We start from the raw sequence: 22854 nt of genomic DNA, 5'->3' as shown, positions 1-22854 counted from the left end.
TCACTTTCCTCCAATTTACTTTCTTCTCTCTTCTTCTTCCTCCCATCCTTCCTCTCTACTTTTTTACCAACTCTGGCCAATCTTCATCTTCAGTTCCCTTTCTTTCCACCAACGTTACTTTCTTTCACAACACCATCTGTCTCCTTCCATCTACACCTTTCAAAATGAAGCTCTCAAAGTCTCAGGCAGCTGCCATCCTCCTGTTCTTATCCAATGCGGGACGAGCCAGCCCTGTCCGTAGCAACGCAACGGACATGTTCACCGGAAATACAACCGCTGCCCCGATGGCCGCCACGACACAGCAACGGACGCTCGAGCCCCTGCACGGATACTCCCCTCGTTCAAGACGGGGCCGTGGAGTCCGGGGCCGCCCGGCCGTCGATGCCAACGCCAGTGGCGCGCACGTCAACTGGGAGGCGATGGCCGACCAGCATGCCGTTTCGTCCCGTGATGTCGACCCGGAGGCCGACGACATTGAAACGTACGACATGGTGGCCAGTGACGGCGCCGACATGGACGAGGCCACCGACGTCCTCAAAGGCTTTGAAGATTCTGAGCACACCGAAGCACCGGAAGCCCTCGAAGACACCGCAGTGACCAAGGCTACAGAGGACCACGAAGCGAGCGAGGTCACCAGCAACAACGACACCCCCACCCCCACCCCCACTGCTACCACCACCGCCACCACCACTACTGCTGACACCACCGCAACCACCACCACCGCCGCCGACTTGGCCACTGCGGCCGCTGCGGCCACGGCTGCCACCACCACCAATGCCGCCACCGCCACCAATGCGGCCACCACCGTGGACGGCGACGACGCGTACTACGACGGCTCTTTCTGGGACGAGATCGTGCACAAGTGGCGCGAGAGCCGCAAGTACCGCAAGCTGGCCAAGGCCAAGGCGGCCGCCGCCAAGGCGGAGGCCAAGGCGATGAAGGCCCAGGCCAAGGCCGAGCTGGCGGCGTCCAAGGCCAAGGCCAAGGCGGACATGGCCAAGGCCGAGGTGGAGATGCTGGCCAACGGCGGGCTGCCGTAGGCGCCCCCAATGGGCCAGGGAGGGCCATCCCCAGATGGCCTTCCGTGCACCTGGTGGCGGTGGTCACGGACAAACTCGAGTCTTCGGCTCTCCTTTCACCCTTTCCCTCGAGACCGCGTCTCGTTTCCCCCCCTGCTCTTCTAAAAGTTCTGGATACGTGTTTTTTTGTTATTGAATCGCCTTGTGTTCTTGATACCCGTCGTCCGATTGTAGGACGACAGCTCTTGTTTGTTCGTGTACTTGTTTTGTTCGTTGAGGTTAGTTTGGGCAGGCGTCTTTGGTCTTTGATCATTGTACGTACTGCCGTATAAAGTAAATAAAAAAATAAAAAAATAAAACCCATATCCAGTCCAAAGTGTTGTTGTCTCCAAAATATGCTCATGTTGTTCGTAGTCTCGTTGCGTACTGTTGCGTAATGTTGCGTATGGCTGCATACTGTTACATCCTGTTGTATACTGTATATCCTAATCCAAAAGAGAACTTGATCTGTTGCTGTCGTGCAGCCACTACTGTTCTTCAACAAACTGGGCGTCGTCTGTCCACACACCCGCAAACGACCCCTCGTCGGACGACGCGCTGCACCGTCTCTGCCCCCGGCGTCGGCTTCGACTGTGGTACCACCCGTCGAGGCGCAGACTCATCAGCACGCCGGCCATCGTCTCGCCGTCCACGGCCAAGTCCTCGCGTCGGGTGCCGTCCGCCAGCAGACGGTCCATGTACGGAATCGCTTCGGCCGTGTGCAGAACGTGCGCAATGCGGGCGTGCAGGCTGAGCAGCTCCCGTGCAAGCGGACCCGGACGGGTCGGCAGCCTCCATGGCTCTGGCAGGGGCTCGTCCGTGGGGTTAGACAGCGGATTGTGTAATGGACGGACAACCCACTCGCTGGTCGCCATGCCCTCTGTCGTGCCAGACAGTGCAAGACCACCAGACGGTTCAACGGCAGCCTCAAAACGGCGGAAGCGGTCGCTCCATGTGCGGGGGAGGTAAATGCTATTCGCGTCGGTGTCGCGGGCGGCGCGCTGCAGCAAAGCGACGGCATGTGGGTCGAGAAAGTGGGTGAGGTAGTGGGCCAGATGGCGGGCAGAGTCCGGGGGGTCGTCGTTGTCGTCATCCAAGTTGGTCAGGGGCGACGGCGGGAAGATGTAGGTCTGGACGGGAGCGTCGTCAGATGCCGGGGCGCGTTTCCGGGCGCCTCGCCTGGCATAACTGACGTCGACGTCGACGTCGCTATCGCTATCGCTATGCCAGTCACTGTCGGAATCTGGCATCACCGACGAACACTCGGCTATGGCCATCACTGTTGTTGCGGTGTTAGCAAAGGAAAGGGATGCCGCAAAGGGGTAAGGCGAGACATACGCGGCAGAAACATGTGCGTAACAATGTTCTCGGCGACGGCCTGCTGCACAGTCTCGGTCTGAAGACACGAGGCCACAACACGCTGGCCCATGCTTACGAGATCAAAGCTGCTGGTCGGGTCGGCATCGTCGACCACGGAGATGACAACGCCAGCGCCGCCTTGGTCGCAGCGGACCTTGATGGCCTTTGTCCCTGTGCCCAGCTTGCCGAGAGCCGGCAGCAACAGGTCGCACCGAAAAGGCGCGCTGGCATCGGCCGCAATGGTTGGCCGTACTTCTTTCGAGCCCCGATTTACCTCAATGCCGGTTTCCAAACCATCGTCTTGGCCGGTCTCCAGAATGAGGCCAAAGTCCGCGGGTGCCAGTTCCGGCATATTTTTCAGAGCCGAGCCACACGAGTCAAGGCTGCGCGTCGAAACGTCCCGCGTGGTACGCCATCGGCGGCCGGTTCATTCTCTTATGGCTGTTTGGGTTTGTCCGACCTGCGTAGAGATGACGTTACAGGCTAAGCTTGCATCCACACAGCCCCACAGTTAGCGATAAGAGATAAGTAGCACGTGGTATGTCACATGCAACTCCACTCAAAGGGCGCCTGGCTGGCGGCCCGGGTTACCGCTCCAGTTGTCGTCTTTGGCCCACGCCCGAAACTCCGCGGCCTGCCGCTTGCTGTTTTGGGACACGGGGTCCTGGCCGTGGTTTACCCGACGTTCTGCCGGCCGCCGTCTGGAGTCTGGGCACTTCGATCTCCATCGCCCTTCTCCAACGAGCAGCAGCGACGCCCTGCCAGCACTTACACCACTGGCGTGCAGCATCCCCAATTCGAAGATCAATTGACATGGTCCTCTGTGGAGGCGGAGGCTACGAGACCAGTATGGGGTAGCTTCTCGTGGGGGACGGGATGGAGGAATTTTTCTTCCTTCTCGACTTGCTTCTCCTCTTGTTTTTTGTTTCTTCTTCATTTTACTCCTTCACTCTTCTAGTTTTGCCGTCTCACCCCCGACTTTCTCCCGTCCCGTCGCTCACCGCGTCCTGCACCCTGCAATTTCCTCGAGTCACGCGCAGCCATGCCGGATGACGGGCTGCATGCCCCGGCCGCCCTCCAGAGCCCCCAGAGCCCCCAGAGCCCCCATCCCTCCAATGCCCTCAGCGCCAGTCGGGAGACAGCCACCACGCCATCGCGGAAGGGGCCCTACCGCCCTGCCGGTCCACGCCATCCCACAGACGCACGTGGCGCAGACACAGGGTCAGCCATGACAAACAACGCGGCTGGGCCGGATGCTGCACCGAACTGCCGGGGTATTGCGCTGGCGGATGCTAGGAAGAGCGCAAAGACCTCCAAGGGCACGAAGGGCACAGAGGATCCAGCGGGCACCGCGCAGAAGAGTCACGATGTCCTGCCACGCCACGGACGACCACAGCAAGCACGGGCACGGACAAAGCGTCTACCGTCCAACGAGGGCGTTCATGTTCCTCCCACGAACCACACCGACGATATAACCGCTCCTGCGTCACCGGCATCGCGTCGCCCTTCGTCCGCCTTTTCTCCTCCTTCACCGACTCCTTCTTCTTCCCCGTCGTCTGCCGACCGTCCCAACCGTCCCGACCGCCGACCCCCCAAGAAGCGCAAGGCTTCCTCGCCTGCCCCGGCCGACGACGCCGACCCTCTGATGGCCACACAACAACGCATGGGCAGCAGCAACACCGGCAGCAGCAGCAGCAATGGCCGACTGACGCGCATCCGCAAAGCCTGCGACATTTGCCGCATGCGCAAAGTGAAGGTGAGCCGACCGTCTTGCGACGACGTCCTCCATGTCCGCACGTGTAACGTGTACTGACAACGCATGCTGCCACCGCCAGTGCGACGGTGTCTCTCCGTGCAAGCCGTGCCAGAGCCTCGGCGCCGAGTGCACGTTCCAGTATGTGTCGCGTCACCGGGGGCCAACGAGTCGGTTTGCGGCCGGCAGTGCCTGGAGTGCAGGCGTGGCGGCGTCCACCAGCGGGGGAGCAGCAGCAGCAGGACGAGGTACTGCGACCGCGACTGCAGACACCACACAGGATGTGCACATCCACAACAGCCACGATGGCTTCACCGACACCAGCGACGTCTTTGCCGCCCTCTACATGATGCCCCAGCCCATGACTCTCCCGCAGGCGCCGCCACTCCCCGAAGCCATGGCCTCTCTGCCGCCACAGCTTTCCATGTTCCGCACCGACAGCAGCATGGCGCCGCCGCCAATGCATCCGCATTCGCCGTCCTCGGTCGCCTCCGGTGCGTCCATCCCGTCCGTCGGCTCGGCCGCCTCGCCGTCGATGCCGTCCGTGCCCTACTCCAACAGCTTCTTTGATGCGGTCGCGACCAACGCACGACACAGCCCGGCCGCTGCGTCTGTCCGCCTCGCCAACCCGCCGCACGTCAACATCTACCCGCGCATGCCACGGCCCCAGCTCAACCGCCAAGCCGTCCCGCCGCCGCCGCCGCCGCCGCCGCCGCAAAACCCGCAACATCAGTTCCCGCCGCTGCCCCCGCTGCCGCTGCAGTTCCACCACGCGCCGCAAGCCGCACAGGCCGCCGCCCAGCCGCCGTCCAAGAAGACGCCGCTCAACAGCGACGCCATCGCCCCGCTGCACGTCCTCGAGCTGCTCGTCGACGACTTTTTCACCTACATCCACCCGCTCATCCCCTTCCCCCACGAGCCCACCTTTCGCCGGCGCTTCTCGCACGCCGACACCCGCCAAGAGCCCGGCTTTCTGGCGCTGCTGGCCGGCATGATTGGCTGTCTCGCTGCGTCGTTCCCGCGCAGCGTGCGCGCCCACCTCAAAGCCCGGGCGGGCCTTGGCGGCGCCGGTGCCGGGGCCGGTGCAGGACCGGCGTCGTTTACACGCGCCGTCTACATGGTGGCCTGCTGTCGCGACGTGGCCCTGGCGGCGCGCGGTGCGGCGTTTTACACCAAGGCGGTGCTGAGCGTCGACGATGCCGCCACGAGTTACTTTCTGGGGCTGGCCGCTGGCTACACCTTTGACTGGCACCTGTGCAGGCGGTTCATGGCCGAGGCCATGTCGTTTGTGCAGGAGCTCGGGTTCCACCGCCGACGACCGACCGAGGCCGACACGGCGACGCACCACCAGCCCGCCGCCATGGCCGCCGCCCTGGCCGCCCTCGGCAGCCCCCACGGCGCCGCCGGCACGCAGCGGCGCTTCAGCCACGTCGAGGACCAGATCGGCAAGCGCATCTTCTGGATCCTGTACCTGGCCATGCGGTCGCTCATCCAGCTGGGCGCGACGCTCAGCGAGACCCCCCTGCCGCCCTTTAACAACGCCCGTCCGTTCCCCGACCTGCCCGCCGAGGTCGACGACGCCTACATTGAGCCGGACGTCATCCACCCGCAGCCCGCCGGCACCGTCTCGCTGATTACGGGCTTCAACAAGGTCATCCAAATCTACGCCACGATGGACCCCATTGCCACCATGGAGTACGCCTGCGGGCTGCACCAAGTGCCCGTCGCGGCGCAGCGGGCCATGTTTGTGGACGCGCTGCAGGCCGCCAAGGCCATCACGGCCACCCTGCCGGACGAGCTGTACCTGCCCCTGCCCGGAAGCGGCGGGCTGGCCATGGACGGCGGCGACCACTTTCACGGCGGAGCCGAGCTGTTTTACGACGACCTGCCGGGGTACCGGTACTACCCGCCGGAGTGTGATGTGGACGCGACGACGACGACGATGACGACGACGACGAGCTATGGAGCGACACGGCGGGACAGCAACCGCAGTACGCTGAGCAGTGGGAATGCGCACAGCTATGGTTATGATGGTGGTGGTGGTGGCGCCGCGACAACGCCCCGTCCCGACGACCTCCGGTCCCTGCTGACCAACCACCCGGCCCGTCGCCGCCAGGTCCAGTACGACATCCAAAAGACCAACATCTACGCCTCCCAGCTGGCCACCCGCTCGTACTATGTCGAAATGTACCTCCACCTCGAGGATGACGCCGCCGGCACCGACGACACCGACGTGACTGCAACCGTCGACAACCCCATGCGCGGCGAGCGCCAGCGCATCGTCCACTCGCTGCTCTTTGTCCTCGCCGCCATCCCCCAGTGCAACATGGAACCCAACGGCAGCGCCCTCATCAACAAGATCCGCCAAGTCGCGTCGACCCTGCTGTCGGTCAAGACCACAAAGCCGACCGTCGACCATGCGACGACACGCTCAAACAACGACAACAACAACAACGTCGTCGATGACGAAGCCGCCATGGAGGCGCAGCTTATGCGCTTTCTGGACATTCTGATGCGCCTCGAGCGCACTGGGGGCCCCGCCGGCGGGGTCATGGCCGCCATGGGCGTGACGAGCCTGGACAGTCTGGCGGGCATGAACATTCCGGGACTGAGTGGTCTGGGCGGCGGGGGAGGCGGTCTGGGGGGTATGGCCAGTATGGCCTCGAGCATGGCCTCGAGCATGGGCCTGTCTGGCATGTCTACACTGTCTGGACTGTCTGGACTGTCTGGACTGTCTGGTCTCTCCGGCCTCTCCGGTCTCTCCGGCCTGTCCAGTACTGCCGGCACGCAGGTCGACGACGAAGAAGAAGAGCTCCAAAGCTGGGCCAGTCTCCGCGAGGAGCAGATGCGCTTTGCCGCCAACGGCGGCTTCCTGGGCCACTACAGTGTGTAGTGCGGTGGGCAGTGAATGAAATAAAAGATATGACAGAAAATGGAGTTTAGGACTTTGGGTTCGCATATTGGAATTGCTTTTTGGGCATTGGTTACCTTGTCACGGATTGGACACATACGACTGGGTATTTACGATACAATGGATAGAATCATAATGAATAAAAGTGAATTTACATCAAACGAAGGGCTGCCTGAAGATGTGCATGAACAGACTGTGAAAACTGGCGTGAATGCTCTCGTACGCTAACCATTGCCTCACTGCTGTCCTAGCCGTCATTTTTCGTTGGTATCGTGAATTCTGACCTTTCTTTCACTTTCCTGACTACCAGCCTGGCTGCAAGTACTTATTTCGACAGTACTCTCCCGCACAGGGCTTCAGCAGCTCATCAAATCTGCCCGTCGTTACGACAACCTCACTAGCTATCCTAATCATACAAACAGGTCGACTGTGAGTGTTGTTTTCTATCCCGCATCTTCTCTAAGAAGAACACCTCCAGCATATTGACTGAATCGTTTGCTCGCAGTTCCACCAGACACTGACCACCCCATGCCGACGTCCAACCAAGCCCGGGAATTGCTTAGGTCGATCTACCCTAATGTCAATGCAGACGACCCGAGCGATCCTGGCGCGGAACATGTCAAAAAGATTGTCGCCCTCATTGACACATTCTTTCACTTGGAATTTGGTCGCTTCAGTACCGCCGAGTACGGAAATGAAAATACAGTGGACGTGTTGTATGACTTTCCAACTTTTGAGTATCTTCTCGCCGCAAAAATTTACCATTGGAAGCAGATGAGAAAAATAATACACGACATCCCCGACGAAGACAAGAAAGTCACCAAAGCTGACCTGGCTGCATTGCTCCCGACCCACGAAGAGATCCTTGCCTTTCGCGTCTTGACCGCCACCGGCGTGGACAATACGGACCTTGGAGCCGCCCTGCGCTCGGAGAAGGATGCGGCCTATCTTCTCGCTCCAAAAGTGTTTGCCAAGAAACAACCGGCCGTGAAGAAGGCGGGTCTCGTCGTGCAACGCGACAACATCGACAACAACACCATGGCCATCGTGTCGCAGGCGAAGAAGCTCTCCAAGATCATGACCACGGAGCTGCAGATCGTCCGGAAGCAAAATGCCGAGGCAGCAAAGAAGGTGGCTATTCTTCTGGAGGGACTCAAGAGCGTCAAGGACATCGTGGCCAGCATGACCCAGACCTGACTATGAGAGCTGAAGACGTCGAAACTGCCACCGTGCGTATTGGCGGAAAATCTGGTTCACAGAGAGTCTTTGTTGTGAGGGCTGCAAAAGGACAAGGACAGTTCTCCAACATAGGGAGCAGAGGCTGGACAAGTTTTACTTGAAAAGGATAAAAATACATTAAATAATGCAACTTGCGGTCCAGTGACATGGATTTTGATGGCCTTGAATTGATAAAAAATTGAGCTGAGCAAACGTTTAAGACCTTGGCGTTCACGTTGTGCCTGATGTTTGCAATGCATCTATATGCCATCATGTCACAGACCAAAGACATTGTTAAGAGGCAATGTGGACTGACGTTGTATCGTCGCAATCTTTTCATAGTTGGGTAAGCTGGACATTCGTTCTTTCCTCGAAATTCTGGAAGTGGTTTACACCTCGCTCCTTCCTCCTACGCTCTTTCCATACTTTCCATGAGGACATTCTACCCCTTTTCTAGAGCACATCCTTATTTGACTTCAAAAAATTCAATTTCTCCTCGTCGTCCTTTGCAAGCCACCACATCATTCACCAAGTAGCCTCGAATCGTTAACGAGCGTCAACCCAGTCAAGTCACACATGAACAGTGAGTCAGTTATCCATCTGTGCAGCCTTTCGTTCCGGAACTAACATGAAAGATGGAAATCATGCAGAAATCACACAGCGTCCTTTGCCTGATGAGCTCCTCACAGAATCCCAAAGATTGCCCTACGAATCCGTCCAAGACACCAAGAGAAAAGGAAGCGACTCTCCGAATTCAGGCCGGCAATGACGGCATTGTTGTCGCACACATCAGGACCACCTTGCAGATGGACAGCATCCTGAGAATCACCAACGAGACCCTCTCGGTGGAACAATAAAATGGCGACGAGAGACAAGGGCACAGGATGCACCATGGTATCACCAACATGCTTTCCACGGCCCCCACGCGTGCGTTGTCCTTCTGTCCACGTCGTTGCTCGCTCTATCCCTGGCCAGTGTCCCATCACATTTTGCGTGCTCACGTTTCACGTCACTTGCCAGCCACCCGTCGTTCCGTACTCTTCTTCCCTGCCTTCGCTGTCGTCACTGCCTTGACAGTGCCCGGTCTTTTATCGTTCAATACCTGCTCGACGATCATTGTCTACACGGAATATGGGCTCCCCCTTGTCCCTCGCACCATTGGCTCGATCGACTTGCACCAACAGACACGGGCTGCAGTAACACGGCCACGGTCTGCAGCCAAACCTGGACAGGGGATGGCAGCCATCACCAACAGACTTGGCACTAACCAGCCTCGCTGCAGCTACCCGCATACCATCACAAACCGAATGCAACGCTGTTGTGTGTATTTGATGATATGCGATGTAAGATGTCTGGGTGACTGCTTGAGACTGCTTGTGGCACCTGCCCAACGACGCAGCCGATGCAACCGATACAGCCAACACGGCCAGCCTTTTCCAGCCTTTTGTCTGCTCCCATTCGTCTTTGGTTGTACCTCCGCTCAAATAAAGTGTGCTTTCCGTTCGTTCAGAGGCACCGACTCCCGAAATATTGCCAACATTTTATTGTTCGTTTGCTGACCTGGTTTGTTTTAATCGTTTCCGGCTCAATTCTCGTCAGTTGAAACTGGCCATTCCCAGCGCTTGAATCCAAAGCCGATGACCGCTCCCTTCTCGCAGGATCAAGCTGATTCCCGAATTCACCCATCTTGCACAGAGTGTTGTTCATTATGGACCTCAATGACGTTCACGTTCTGCAGAGAAGGCCACTGATGGGCAGGGCCGGTGTTTTCGTCACGGGCATCGCCAACTCGGCCACAAACGCTGCTTCAGACGGAGACGGTCTGCCAAATCTCAACCTCAGTAATGGCACCTGCTATTCCACGCCCGGAAAACAAATGGACAGCCGCTTTATTCCCTGTGGCAACGCCGCCGCTGGGATCCAGACCTGCTGCTGGGAGGGCGACAACTGTCTGTCCGACAAAGCCTGCTTCGGCATCCACGACGGCGGCTACAGCACGTACTTGGCCGGCTGCACCGACGCCGAATGGGACATGAGCGATCCTGGTGTCAGCGCTGCCTGTCCAGTCAAACCAGAACCGTACGGCTCAGAGCCATGGGTTGGCCTGGCCTACTGTGGCAACAACGAAACCGGACACAACCAGTGGATCCCGTGCCCGCAAGCCGACTCGCCGACAACGATGCGCTCCCCGGGCCCCTGCGTATGCCCAACAATTACACAGCAGCGCATTGTGGCCTTTACAGACGGACCCACGCTGGGGTCCTATGCCAGCCTGCCGACGAGTCCCGGCGGGAGCATTATGTGGTTCCCGCCGTACTCGCCGACGTACGCAGTGACGGCGACCGATGCGTTGGGGGGAAAGGGAGGATCATCGTCATCAGGCGGGCCACCAAAATCAACATCCAGCACGCCTACGCACAAAACATCTTCTACACTGTCCACGTCACCATCCGCGTTACAATCCACGATACCATCCACATCTCCTTTAAAGTCAACATCGACATCACCTTTGAAAGCAACATCGGTATCACCATCCACATCATCATTACCATCACCACCCACGTCACCACCCACGCCATCATCCACATCATCACCCACGTCACCCTCCACATCTCCCTCCACATCAACCACCAAGAACACATCCCTTATTGTTGGCGTCAGTGTGGGCGTCGTTGCGTTTGTCGTTTTGGCTCTCTTGGGCGCATTTTACTTTCTCAAGAAGGCCAGGTGGTGGCGGCAACGTCAAGCAGCAGACCAGCTCGAAGGGGCGGTTGGCGGCAACGGGGCACCGGCCGGATTTGGTGGCGGCTATATGGATGGAAAGCCGACAACTGGCGCCGACTTCAAATCGAGGGGGGCATCGACTTTTCCCGATACGTATATGTCCATGGCGGTTCCGGAGCTGGAGAATCGGCCGGCAAGGCCCTGGTCTCTGCGGTCAGAGCTGGACGGTGCAACTGCTACCGCACCGATCACCAACAAGACATCTACCCGGTTCAGTATTGGCACATTGCTGTCTTCGCCGCCGGCCTCGCCTCCGCCGATGGGAGATTTGTACGAGAGTTCGACGGTAAGCAGCCTACACGGCCAACTGACGGGACAAACAACAGGGCAGACTGCAGCCAATGGTTGGAACAGAGGCAGCCAACATCGAGGAGCGCCGACTGTTGCGACACTTGTAGAGCTGGAAGGGTAATATGTTGTTTTTTGTTGTCGACTTTTCTGATTTTCGTTGGTAAATACCACTTTCCCAATGTTTATTCACATTTACTCTATGCTTTTGTGAGTGAAACTAATCATTACGATACTTTTGTAAGACAGGCACTATTAGCAAACAAATACACTTATTTACTTGAGTTGATTTCTTTATGAGTAGGAATTACCCCGAGAATAATTGTTATGCTTGGCACGTCGACGGATAAAGATTGCATATTGCTGTCGACCGTGGCCTTCCTACGACAGTGTATTATTACAGTCTGTGCTATGTCGTCCTCCGCCGCAGAGCACAAAAGCAGATCAAATACCAGGCTGACAGGCCTACACACCCAATCTACATCTGCGCCTCGGCCGTCTTGTCGAGCACGTCCATGTGGTGATGGTCGAGGAAGAGATCGAACGTGGTGGATGCATCTCACCTTGACCCTGTGGGGAAGTATGCTCGGCACAGACGGTGTAGACGGGGTACGAAAAGGAGTCATGGCGTACTCGTGGCTATAGTAGAAGAGACGAGATGCTGACGTGATGAAGGTAGGAGTTGGTGTTGTTCGTTTGGTCCGAGATGGTTTCACACCTTGCCTGGGCATCCTGTTACGTCTCCGATGACAACTGACAGTAGTGTCCGACACCCGGCTGTTTATTTTCGTTGGCCTCTGTTCACGGTAGCACGTCTAGTAAATAGTCCCATATTTCCGCGGGACGTGATCTCTAGGAGCTATGGGGTGTGCTACTTATTGTATCTTGGACGGCCCACCACGAATTCGTTTTAGAATACACATGGACGTCTTTGCAAGCCCATTTTCTCTGCCTGGTCTTGCATGCTGCCGCATACTCGAGCACCCCTACGCGCACCACGAATGTAGCGCGCCTGTTGTCGACAGTAGCGGATGAGCGCGCAAAGAGCCGACACAGTTGGGAGCCATCACAAGGTGCCATGTACGGCGCGTCTGGGTGTCCGGCTCGTGTGCCGCGCATCTCGGCATCTCGGCGTCTCTCTCAGCAAAGCGGCGCCACGATGTTCGACCACCGAAAGCGCGACGCCTTCTCAGGCATGCAAAGCTTGAAAACATGCCCAATACGCCGACGAGGACAAAGAAGCGCCTCGCGTTGTCCACATCATGTGCTGTGATCGACCGCCATCTTGAGGTGGGGCAGTTCGTAGTGCTTGGCGGCATGGAGGAACCACCACGCCGCCACGAGGGCGACGATGCCGACGATGATGACGCAATTGTAGTTCATGGTGGTGGCATCGAACGGGGTGGCGGGGGCTATCTTTTGTTAGAACAGACAGAAAGGAGGGTGTGAGTCATGAATCAGAAAGCGAACGGCGGACGTACGGAAGCAGAAAAAGACGGCAAAGAGCGCGATGAAGAGAACGGCGAGCAGGTTGACGGCGACGCCGAAGCGGCCGAGGTGGAAGGGCCCCGGGGTAAAGTAGCGGCGGCGCGCGAGCAGGTTGGTGGAAAAGGGCACGGCGTAGGAGATGGCATTCAAGATGATAAAGGAGCCGGTGAGATTGGTGAAGCCGACGGCGCTGCCGAGGGGGATGGCGCCGAGCGCGGAGACGACGAGGCTGACGAAGAGCGTCGCCTCGACGGGGCAGCTGAGGCGCGCGTGGACGCGGGCGAAGACGCCCGAAAAGGGCACGGCGTGGTCGCGGGCGAGGGCCCAGTAGGCGCGCGTGGCGGTCAGCACGGTGCCGGTGACGCCGCAGAGCAGCGACAAGAAGACGATGAGCAGCAGGCCAAACGTGGCGCCGGCGCTGTGGGTGGCCTGCGCGTAGATGGCGGCGAGCGGGAAGGCGTCGACGCCGCCGCCCTGGAGAACGGCGATGTCGCTGATGGCGTAGCCGAGCACAATGGCAAAGCAAAAGGCCGAGAGGAAGCCGAGGCCGATCTGCAGCAGGATGCCGCGCGGCACGTTGCGGCGCGGGTCGCGCACCTCCTCGGCCATGTGGCTGATGGAGTCGGGCGTGCCAATGGTGAAGGCGCCGTTGAGCACGCCCGTCAGAAAGGCCACGCCGCCCGGCCAGCCCGTCGCGTTATTCTCGGCAAACGAGCCCCAGACAAAGTAGTCAGACGCACGCTGCGTTGGCAGGGCGGCCAGCGTGACGATGGTGGCCAGACCGCCGGCGAGCACGAGCACCATGCCGGCGCTCTGGGTGTGCGGCACGAGGCCGTTGGCGAGCACGACGCAGGCGGTGCTGAGCCATAATACGCCGAGGTAGGCGACGTAGACGTGCCACGCCTGCGCGGCGACGGCCGGGTGGTAGCCCGGGTGGTAGGTGGCGTACAGCTGCACGACCGTGTTGGCGGCGACCTGCACGAGCGAGGCGAGGCCAAACAGCCAGGCGGCAAAGTTGAGCCAGCCGGTGAAGAAGCCGACCGGGCGGCCGAGGCGCGGGCCGGCGACCATGGTGGCCCAGTGGTAGACGCCGCCGGACGAGGGCATGGCGGACGCGAGCTCGGCCAGGCTGAGGCCGATGAAGGCGTAGTAGAAGGCGGCCACCATGAGGCCGTACAAGATGCCGGGGATGCCACCGTTTGCTGTCGGGTGAGAAGGGGAAGGCAACAGACGAGGACAATGAGAATTGGGAGAAAAGGAAGGCGACCTACCGATGGACACGGAAATGGACGACCCCAGGACGACCCACGCGTTGTCGATGGTGATGGCCGCGCCGGCCACCCGCCACAGGCCGTACTGCCGTGTCAGCTGGTCCGGGTGGCCCGACGCATTCACCTCGCCGTCAACGTCGGCCGGGTCCAGCACCGTGCCGACAGCCTCGTCCGCCTCGTCCGGCCCGCGCGCCACGTGGCTGCTTTTGGGTTTGTCGGTGAAACTCATGGTGGGAGCATATAAGGTGCGGCCCGATATAGGATCGTCCGTCGAGATATAGACTGTGGGGAGGGTGCGAGGGAAAGGGGTAGGAATGAAAATGGGAATGAAAGCAATGAACTCAGCGATGAAAATAACAACGAAAACTAAAAAATAAAAATAAAAATAAAATAAACGACGACTATGGGCCGTTGTATTTGTATACGTCGTACCACGGTCCTGTCGTACCACGAGTCCGACGATGCCCTCCAGAGCCTTGGGACTGTGCAGATTGATAGCACGATGGTGCGTGCTATAACAGAAGAACCTGGACATAGGATAGGAGACCGGATGATGTGACACCCCGGCATTCTCTGAAATCGCAGCTGATGAAAAGAGTCTTCTTTGTCAATTTGTTGCTCATGCATGTTCTGGATAAGGGGATAAGTTTCCTGGAAGGGTTCTCGTGTCGTGGCTTATCATTATGGAGGGTACATCGACGAGCAGACATCCCGCGCAAATACACCAGAGCTGACTGTGACAGGTGAACCAAGCAAAACACCGCCATGAAAACACCCTGATAAGGATTCCCAAACGGGGAGGTTTGGCGCCGCACGCTGATTGGTCCTGTGTAAGTGCGATTGCAGGGATGTCGCAGCCGACGGATACGTGTCTCCGCCGTCGTATTGGACGGTGTTATGGGTGTTGGTTCTTTGTTTCTTTGGTTCTACCGTTTTGTTTTCTTTCAGATACTGTCCTACTTGGTTGCGACGTTGCACGAGGGCGTGATTGTTCATTTTGGTCAATCGTATGGATTTTTCTTTTATATTTCTCGCCGGTGTACATCAACGTAAATAAGCTCAACAAACAAAAACCCACACAGACTCCCTGCTCACAACACATCAGACACATGGCGCACGGTCACGATCCCACCGGCCTCGAGCCGATCAAAGGCGCGGCGCACCTCGGCGGGCCAGTTGGTCCACGCGACGAGCGCCCACTCGAGCAGGCCGACGAGGAACAGGGCCACGCACTGGCCGAGCCAGAGGCCGGCGAGGCCCCAGCCGTGGAAGGCCAGAAAGACGCCGGCGGGCAGGGCGGCGCCGTAGTAGCTGACGAGGTTCACGAGGGCGCCGACCCACTGGCGGCCCATGCCGCGCAGGGCGCCGCCGCAGCTGCCGTTGAGCCCGTCGGCGACCTGGAAGAGCGCGACGTAGGGCATGACGGCGGCGACGAGCGCGGCCACGTCGGCGTCGTCGCTGAAGAGGCGGCCGATGACGCGGCGGGTGGCGAGCAGGGCGGCGAGGAGCAGGATGCCGAGCAGGATGGAGAGGAGGGCGGCGGCGTGGGCGGCGCGGGCGGCGCCTTTGGGGTCCTGGGCGCCCAGCTGGTGGGCGACGCGGGCGGAGGCGGCGACGCCGAGGCCAAAGGGGACGGTGTTGATGACCTGGTCGAGGGTCATGATGACGGACTGGGCGGCGAGCGGGCGCGTGCCGAGGCGGCCGGCGGCGAGGGCGACAATCTCAAAGGCCCACCACTCGGAGCCGACGTGCACGACGCCGAGCAGGGCGAGGCGCGCAAAGGCGGCCAGGCCGGTGCGCCCGGCCGCCCGCGACAGCGCCCGGCCGGGCCAGCACGCGCGGCCGCGGTGGTCGGCGCTGGCGGCGTAGGCGGCGAGCAGCGCAAAGGAGAGCCAGTAGGCGGCGCCCGTGGCGAGCGGCGCGCCGTCGAGGCCGAGGCCCGCGCGGTGCACCAGCGCGTGCTGCAGCAGCGCGTTGAGCGGCGCCGTGACGAGCAGCACGCCGGTCCCCGCGTGGTAGCGGCCCTGCGCCTGCACATACTTCTTGAGGCACTCGAACCACACGTAGCCCAGGCCGCCCGGCGCCAGCAGCCGCAGGAAGCGCGCGCTCTGGTCGGCAACCACGGGGTCCTGGCCCAGCGCCACAAACAGCGGCCGCGCGCCCACGCACCACAGCAGCGCCACCGCGCCGTAGAAGCCCGTCAGCACCAGCAGCCCGCGCTGCAGCAGCACGCCCAGGCTGCCCTTGTCGGCCGTGCCCGTGAAGCTGCTGGCCGCCAGCGTGTCCAGGGCCGTCGTGCCGCCGAGGGCCACGAGCCAGCCCGTCGCCATGGCAAACATGTACGAGAAGGCGGCCGTGGCCAGGGCCTCGGGCGACAGCCGGCTGACGACGAGCACGGACACGGTCTGCAGGCTGTTTTGCAGCATGTAGGCGAGCATGACGGGCAGCGAGGACGTCGTCAGCAGCGCCATCTCGGCGACCCAGGCGGCGGCGCCGGCTGCAGCAGAGGCCCGCCGTGGTGCAGCCCCAAGCAAGGCAGCTCGCTCGTCGGGCATTGTGGGAGCTGTGGGCGCTGTGGGCGCTGTGGACGTTGTGGGCGTTGTGGGCATTGTCAAAGGTCAAGGGTGAACGGCAGGTGATGATGTTGGTCAAAGTGGCATGTGCCAGACATGGTTTACTTCAACGCCTGCCGGAGCGAGGCGCCAGTCTTTATGGCATCACATGTGTCGAGGACGTGGTCGAGGATGGAAGGCAGACATACGCAAACGAAACGTCCATGAAGATTTGACGTAAAAAAGCAACAAAATAAATGACGATACTAGGCAGATAATGATTCGATGGCATTACAAAGTCCAACGCACAACCACACGCTGCTATCTCTGCTCTCTGCCGCACGACAACGCATCCCGATGCAGCATCTGCATACATGCACCTGCAGTCGTCGTCTCCGACCAGGTCCAATGTGGACAAATAGGCGCCTGAAGCACACTGATAAGCGTTGTCGAGCGTCCAGTGAGATGTGAGATGCATTCTCACCAGATGCGACCCACTTACCCTATTAGGCAACTTACGCTGCGTTCCACCTCCTTCAGGACTCATGATGGCACCCAACATACGACTCGACTGTCGACGCAAGCGGCCTGCCGCGTCGGTCTTTTTGACCAGTTTGGGCAACTTAGGCGCCGCTGCCAGACGATACGGCATGATATAAACTGTCCTGGGTTCTCCAGAGTCCGCGTTGACGCCCTCTCGCATGGCAAGTTGCTCTTCTGTTTCGAACCGTTACCGTTTTTACCGTTTTCTTTTTTCTTTTTCAACACATCTCATTCCCATCATGCACACGCCTACACTTCTCGCCGCCGCGCTCGCCGTGGCTGCGGCCGCGCACGGCGACGACGACAGCCACCAGACGCCCATCGAGCCCATCGAGGGCCCGCTGCAGTCGCTGTGGTACAACCGGCTGCCGGGCGACGGCGGCACGCAGGCCGACTCGGTGTTCTCGGGCATCACGACGTTTGGCCGCCTGCCGTACCAGCCGTGCCTGGCCGACCGCAGCGTCCAGTACGACATTGCGTTTCTGGGCGCGCCGTTCGACACGGGCACGTCGTACCGGCCGGGGGCGCGCTTCGGCCCGTCGGGCATCCGCCAGGGCTCGCGCCGCCTCAACCTGTACGGCGGCTACAACGTGCCGCTGGCGACGAACCCCTTCAACAGCTGGGCAACGGTGCTGGACTGCGGCGACATCCCCGTGACGTCGTACGACAACACGTACGCGCTGCAGCAGATCGAGGCGGGCCACCACGCGCTGCTGAGCCGCCCGCCGGCGACGGCCGGCGACGACGCCGGGCCCGCGCGCGGCGGCCGCACGCTGCCGCGCGTCATCACGCTGGGCGGCGACCACACCATCACGCTGCCGCTGCTGCGGTCGGTGCACCGCGCGTACGGCCCCGTCAGCGTGGTGCACTTTGACAGCCACCTGGACACGTGGCGGCCCAAGGTGTTTGGCGGCGCGCCGTCCGAGGCGGCGGCCGTCAACCACGGCACGTACTTTTGGCACGCCGCGCAGGAGGGCCTGCTGCGCAACGACAGCAGCATCCACGCCGGCATCCGCACGACGCTCAGCGGGCCCAGCGACTACGACAACGACGGCTACTGCGGCTTCGAGATTGTCGAGGCGCGCGCCGTCGACACCATCGGCACCGGCGGCATCGTCCAGCGCATCCTCGACCGCGTCGGCACCCGCGACCCCGTCTACCTGTCCATCGACATCGACACGCTCGACCCGGCCTTTGCGCCCGCCACCGGCACGCCCGAGACCGGCGGCTGGTCCACGCGCGAGCTGCGCACGATCCTGCGCGGCCTCGCGGCCCTCAACCTCATTGCGGCCGACATTGTCGAAGTGGCGGTAGGTACTCTGGAGACCCTGCACACCCTGCAGCGCGACCTCGCGACGGCGTTGCGCGTGGCTAACATACTTGGCGCCGCCGCCGGCCTCCTCCTTCTAGCCCGCCTACGACACCAACGCCGAGCACACGACCATGGCCGCGGCCGACGTGCTGTACGAGGTCATGAGCATCATGGTCAAGAAGGGGCCCCTGAGCAAGTCTGTTGCGGGCGAGCCTGCGGGCGAGCTGTAGTGAAGGAGGTATCAAAGTCAAAGGACGGGGGGGACGAAAAGGCGTACAAGCATGAGACAAAGGTACGAATACAAGAGGTAGATTGGTGAACCAGAGGAGGCACGACGGTTGCATTGGCTAGAGACGATGTGAGTGACGAGAGTTGTTGAGTACAAGAAGAAAGCGTAAACATGAAGCAGTCCCATCATCTTGGCATTTCATCCGCGATCAAAACAAAATAATGTTGTAGTTGAGTTCCTCTGTATTGTCAGCAACACACACACACACACACACACACACACACACACACAAAAAGGACATCCACCGCATACGTACCCAAGAGAGGCCCGGCACACAGCCGCCCGTCCGTGTCGCCCCGCCGCGCCCGCAGCCGCCCCAGGTCCTCGAGCGCCCGCCGCAGCAGCTGCACGTGCCGCGACCCGATGCTCGCCGCAAACGCCGCCAGCGCCGCGTGCGCCCACGCCTGCGCCGCCGGCGTGTACGCCTCGCAGCCCGCCGTAAACAGCGGCAGCGCCATGGCCACCCACGCGCTGCACGGCGCCCCCTGCCGCATCTGCCCGGCCATGCGCCGGATCTGCGCCGCCGCCTGCTGGATGCGCGGCGCACGCGACGGCAGGCGGAACAGCCGGCGGTAGATGTGGATCAGGGTGGCCTGCTGGAAGCAGCCGTGGCAGAGGGCCAGCTCGCGGGCGGCGGCGGCGGTGAGTGCGGGCGCAGGGATGTGGGCGACGCGCGGTGGTGCTGGTGGTACTTCGTCTGGTGGTGCTGTGCACGGTGGTCCTTCTGGCTCGGTCGACCTGGTACCGTCATCCAGCACAAGCGCCTGTGCATGCGCCCGGGCGAGCAGGTCCGCGGCGGCGGCACGCGTCGCGTCTGTGAGATGCGGCGCGGCCAGCAGGTCGTCGGTGGCGTAGTCATTGGTGTAGCCGTCGGTGTTGTCATCCCAGTCATCCATAGCCGGCAGCGTAGACGCAATCCCCTCGAGCTGTTGCAGAATGTCCAGCAGCTCCTCGCTGTAGCCGAGGAAGCCGTCGATGCGCGGCCAGCCGGGGGCTTTGGGTAGTGCTGTGTCCAGCTCAACCACAATGGACGCGCCCACACCTGGTTTGCTCATCTCGGCCGTCCCGCCGCCGCCCTGCCGTCGTGTGATGTGCGGCAGCGTCTGCAGTGACCGGTACAGCTGATGCAGGTGGCCCATGGCGGAGCGCGAGGATGACGACGGCGCCGACGTGTCGTCGGCGCCGCGCTGGCCTCGCGTCACAAACGCATCCAGAGCCCGCGCGCCGCCCAGCAGCGCCTCGATGCCGTGGAGGTGGATGCGCCAAGAGGAGGAGGACGACGACGACGACGGCAAGGAAACATCGGCGGCAAAGACGTCCGCGAGGCACCACAGCAGACACGTCGCCACGAGGTCCAGGCCGCCGTCGCCCCGGCCACCATCACCATCACCATCCGTCGCCCGATCGCCACGGCCGCCTGCATTCCGCTCCAGGGCCTGCCGCAGCAGCGCCAGGCCCGCCGTCTGCAGGTGCTGCATGACGCGCGGCAGGCCGACCCCGCCCACGTCCGCGCGCCCCCGCGACGCCAGCCCCGTGGCCGCCAGCGCCAGGCCCGCCGACAGCAGGTGGGGCGCGCGCAGCATGGCCGGCACGAGGCCCTGGGCCAGGTCGCGGTGGATGGCCGGGTGCACGGACAGCGAGGCGAGCACGTCGCGCGCAAAGTAGTCGAGCAGGCGCTGGTACGGCGGCGCGAGGGGGACGCCGTTGGGCAGGCGGACGAGCACCAGCGGGCCGACGGGGGGAGGCACAGTGTCGGTGTCGTGGCGGTCGAGTCTGTCGTGGCTGTCGTGGCTGTCACTCCTGTCGTTTCTGTCGTGGCGTGTCCATCCCCGCGGCGCAGACGGCCGGCGTGCAGCAAATGTCGACGCGCCCCGGACAATCTTGAGCGTGTACCGGCAGCTTCGGCGAGCGCCCGTGCACGGCCCGCAGGCCGGCTTGGCCTCGTCGCACTTGCGGCGCCGTCGCCGGCACTCGTCACATCCCAGCCGAGAGCGCACGGCGGGCATGGAGTACAATCCGAGGCAGGACAGTGTACAGTGATTAGAGGTCGCGTGTTCTCGGCCACAGAGACGTGCAGAGCGCGAGACGCAAAAGACGATCCATGGTGCATGGGCGTTGTGTGTTGTCTGTTGCACGAGGTGAATGATTGTCGTGAATCTTACGTTGTGCCGTTGTGATGCCACCATGGATCCGTTATCTTGTCAGACGAGGGTCGAGATAAGCGTGTTGATGTCAATTGGCTCGGGTGAGGTGAGAACAAGATAAGGCGGAGGACTGCGTCGCATTGCTGCCAGTAGTCATACGCGTCAGCAACGAGGCGCCGAGCCCATGGACCAAGAACCCCAGAGAATATGACGCGCTATTTCCAAAAGTCCGGGGTGCCTGGGAGTTGTAGATAAATCCCGTTGGTAAAGCGGAGATGAAGATGTGAATAATGACCATTGCGTGACAACAGGGTAGTATGGAACTGGGCCAGCCGAATGAGAAATCATACAGACGCAAGTATGATCGCAGAAAACAAACAGCCAAACCAAAGTATGAACTCCGGCTACTGATGAGGGGAAGGCTGTTAAAAACATTGCTGAGGCGGAGTCCCGATTCAGTTATCACGCACGACATGCAATGATGATAGATGCTGAATGTTGAATGCAAAACAACGGCTATGAAATGCTCTCGCAACACCACAACGATACCAATCGCTCCCCACACCCAACACCCAACTCTACACGTCAAATGGCACCGCCCGCTTCGCCGAGCACGTCTTGCTGCAGCCGTCGCAGCCCGAGCCCGCCGTCTTGGTCGTCCCGCCCGCCACCACCGCCGGCCCGGGCACCGTGTACTTGGACACCGCCGCGTGGATGTTGATCAGGATGCCCGGGTCCCGCGCCGTGTAGGCGCCCGGGAACTTGACCAGCGGCAGACCCGCCGGCAGCGCCGTCGCCTTGCCGCCCGCCAGCGTCAGCTGGTAGCAGCTCATGTACAGCTGCGCGCCGCCCGACTGGCCCGCCGTGTGCAGCGCAATCACCTCGGCCCGCAGCAGGTAGTCGCCGTCCGGCAGGCTGTCGGGGATCTTGATGTCCATGCGGCCGCAGCACGCGTTGAGGTCCTTGGTGCCCCAGTTGTCGTTGTCGCCCGAGCCCGCGCCCGCCTTGGCCGACCAGCCGTCCTCAAAGACCTTGAACCACTGCGTCGACCCGTCGGCCGTGGCCGCGTCCGAGACCTTGGTCATGTACGCCAGCACCGGCCCGTAGTGCGCGCCGCCAATGGCCTCGCTCTTGCAGTTGCGGTCGCCCGGCTGCTGGTGCATCTCCACCGTCACCGTGCCGCCCGCCTTGGCGGTGCACTTGCCCGCGACGCCCGTGCGGCCGCCCGCGTTGCAGACGACGTCGGCGCTGCTGACGGACGTGACGGGGGAGTTGGACTTGGGCACGCGGGCACACGAGGTGCTGTGCAAGACTGTTAGTGGACATTCCATGTTCGACATCTTCCCTGCTGGCAGGCACTTGGGCACTTATCATATCCTTGCCGTCGACCCAGAGCTGCTGGAAGATGGCATGGCCGGCGGCCTGTTGTGCGGCCAACGCCACGGCGGCGAGGATGGCAGACTTCATGATGGTGTGTGCGTGTGTGTTGAGAAGAAGGGTTGGGTGAAAAAGAAGAACCGCAGAGAAGGCGAGCGAGTCAAAACTGCGGGCGTCAAGTTATATGGCTACTGACTGTGCCGGAGGATGCGCGCATTATTTGGTTCGTGCCATCTCTTCTCTGCAGAATGCCGTGACCTGGAAAGACACACGGAAGCGAATGAAGTCACAAACGACGTATAAATGAGTATCCACATGCCGACGTGAAAACAGTGCCGTCGTGGGTGCCTTTGCACGGTACATGGCGGAGAGGAAGGAATAAGAGACTGCACGCTCCCCCAGACAGAACCGCCCACTCATATTCGCTGATATTGGCCCTCGGCCGTCGGCATGTCTTTCGGTGCTATCCATGGCTTCTTCGGAAACGAAAAAAACAAGCAAAACAAG

The 22854-nt window shown here is 61.0% G+C and overlaps 10 protein-coding genes across 10 annotated transcripts; 5 read left to right on the top strand and 5 right to left on the bottom strand.

The window, feature by feature from the left end:
• Nucleotides 1-164: 164 nt before the first annotated feature.
• On the top strand, nt 165-1040 carry SPBR_04385 (uncharacterized protein; the record flags this gene model as incomplete). The annotated part of the gene is made up of 1 exon (XM_040762668.1): nt 165-1040. The coding sequence occupies one exon, from the start codon at nt 165-167 to the stop codon at nt 1038-1040; it is 876 nt and encodes a 291-aa protein (XP_040621420.1).
• A 506-nt stretch (nt 1041-1546) lies between these two features.
• Nucleotides 1547-2769, bottom strand: SPBR_09168 (uncharacterized protein; the record flags this gene model as incomplete). Its single annotated transcript, XM_040767294.1, has 2 exons — nt 1547-2337; nt 2397-2769. 2 exons carry the CDS (start codon nt 2767-2769, stop codon nt 1547-1549), a joined length of 1164 nt encoding a protein of 387 aa, XP_040621419.1.
• Nucleotides 2770-3459: 690 nt separating this feature from the next.
• Nucleotides 3460-7063, top strand: SPBR_04053 (uncharacterized protein; the record flags this gene model as incomplete). Its single annotated transcript, XM_040762337.1, has 2 exons — nt 3460-4173; nt 4286-7063. 2 exons carry the CDS (start codon nt 3460-3462, stop codon nt 7061-7063), a joined length of 3492 nt encoding a protein of 1163 aa, XP_040621418.1.
• Nucleotides 7064-7609: 546 nt separating this feature from the next.
• Nucleotides 7610-8278, top strand: SPBR_04449 (uncharacterized protein; the record flags this gene model as incomplete). Its single annotated transcript, XM_040762732.1, has 1 exon — nt 7610-8278. The coding sequence occupies one exon, from the start codon at nt 7610-7612 to the stop codon at nt 8276-8278; it is 669 nt and encodes a 222-aa protein (XP_040621417.1).
• Nucleotides 8279-10007: 1729 nt separating this feature from the next.
• On the top strand, nt 10008-11481 carry SPBR_04234 (uncharacterized protein; the record flags this gene model as incomplete). Its single annotated transcript, XM_040762517.1, has 4 exons — nt 10008-10499; nt 10571-10955; nt 11053-11369; nt 11422-11481. The coding sequence occupies 4 exons, from the start codon at nt 10008-10010 to the stop codon at nt 11479-11481; spliced, it is 1254 nt and encodes a 417-aa protein (XP_040621416.1).
• Nucleotides 11482-12631: 1150 nt separating this feature from the next.
• Nucleotides 12632-14359, bottom strand: SPBR_04182 (choline transporter; the record flags this gene model as incomplete). The annotated part of the gene is made up of 3 exons (XM_040762465.1): nt 12632-12783; nt 12853-14061; nt 14131-14359. 3 exons carry the CDS (start codon nt 14357-14359, stop codon nt 12632-12634), a joined length of 1590 nt encoding a protein of 529 aa, XP_040621415.1.
• An 862-nt stretch (nt 14360-15221) lies between these two features.
• Nucleotides 15222-16685, bottom strand: SPBR_04237 (multidrug resistance protein, MATE family; the record flags this gene model as incomplete). Its single annotated transcript, XM_040762520.1, has 1 exon — nt 15222-16685. One exon carries the CDS (start codon nt 16683-16685, stop codon nt 15222-15224), a length of 1464 nt encoding a protein of 487 aa, XP_040621414.1.
• A 779-nt stretch (nt 16686-17464) lies between these two features.
• On the top strand, nt 17465-18767 carry SPBR_04272 (agmatinase; the record flags this gene model as incomplete). Its single annotated transcript, XM_040762555.1, has 2 exons — nt 17465-18592; nt 18636-18767. 2 exons carry the CDS (start codon nt 17465-17467, stop codon nt 18765-18767), a joined length of 1260 nt encoding a protein of 419 aa, XP_040621413.1.
• Nucleotides 18768-18974: 207 nt separating this feature from the next.
• Nucleotides 18975-20832, bottom strand: SPBR_09161 (uncharacterized protein; the record flags this gene model as incomplete). The annotated part of the gene is made up of 2 exons (XM_040767287.1): nt 18975-19006; nt 19083-20832. 2 exons carry the CDS (start codon nt 20830-20832, stop codon nt 18975-18977), a joined length of 1782 nt encoding a protein of 593 aa, XP_040621412.1.
• Nucleotides 20833-21548: 716 nt separating this feature from the next.
• SPBR_04380 (uncharacterized protein) lies at nt 21549-22437 on the bottom strand (the record flags this gene model as incomplete). The annotated part of the gene is made up of 2 exons (XM_040762663.1): nt 21549-22282; nt 22338-22437. The coding sequence occupies 2 exons, from the start codon at nt 22435-22437 to the stop codon at nt 21549-21551; spliced, it is 834 nt and encodes a 277-aa protein (XP_040621411.1).
• Nucleotides 22438-22854: the final 417 nt, after the last annotated feature.

This window comes from Sporothrix brasiliensis, assembly GCF_000820605.1.
Source record: "Sporothrix brasiliensis 5110 chromosome Unknown Cont16, whole genome shotgun sequence".
NCBI lineage: Eukaryota > Fungi > Ascomycota > Sordariomycetes > Ophiostomatales > Ophiostomataceae > Sporothrix > Sporothrix brasiliensis.
Note: the sequence above shows the minus strand (reverse complement) of the source record. Positions and strands in the feature narration are given on the sequence as shown.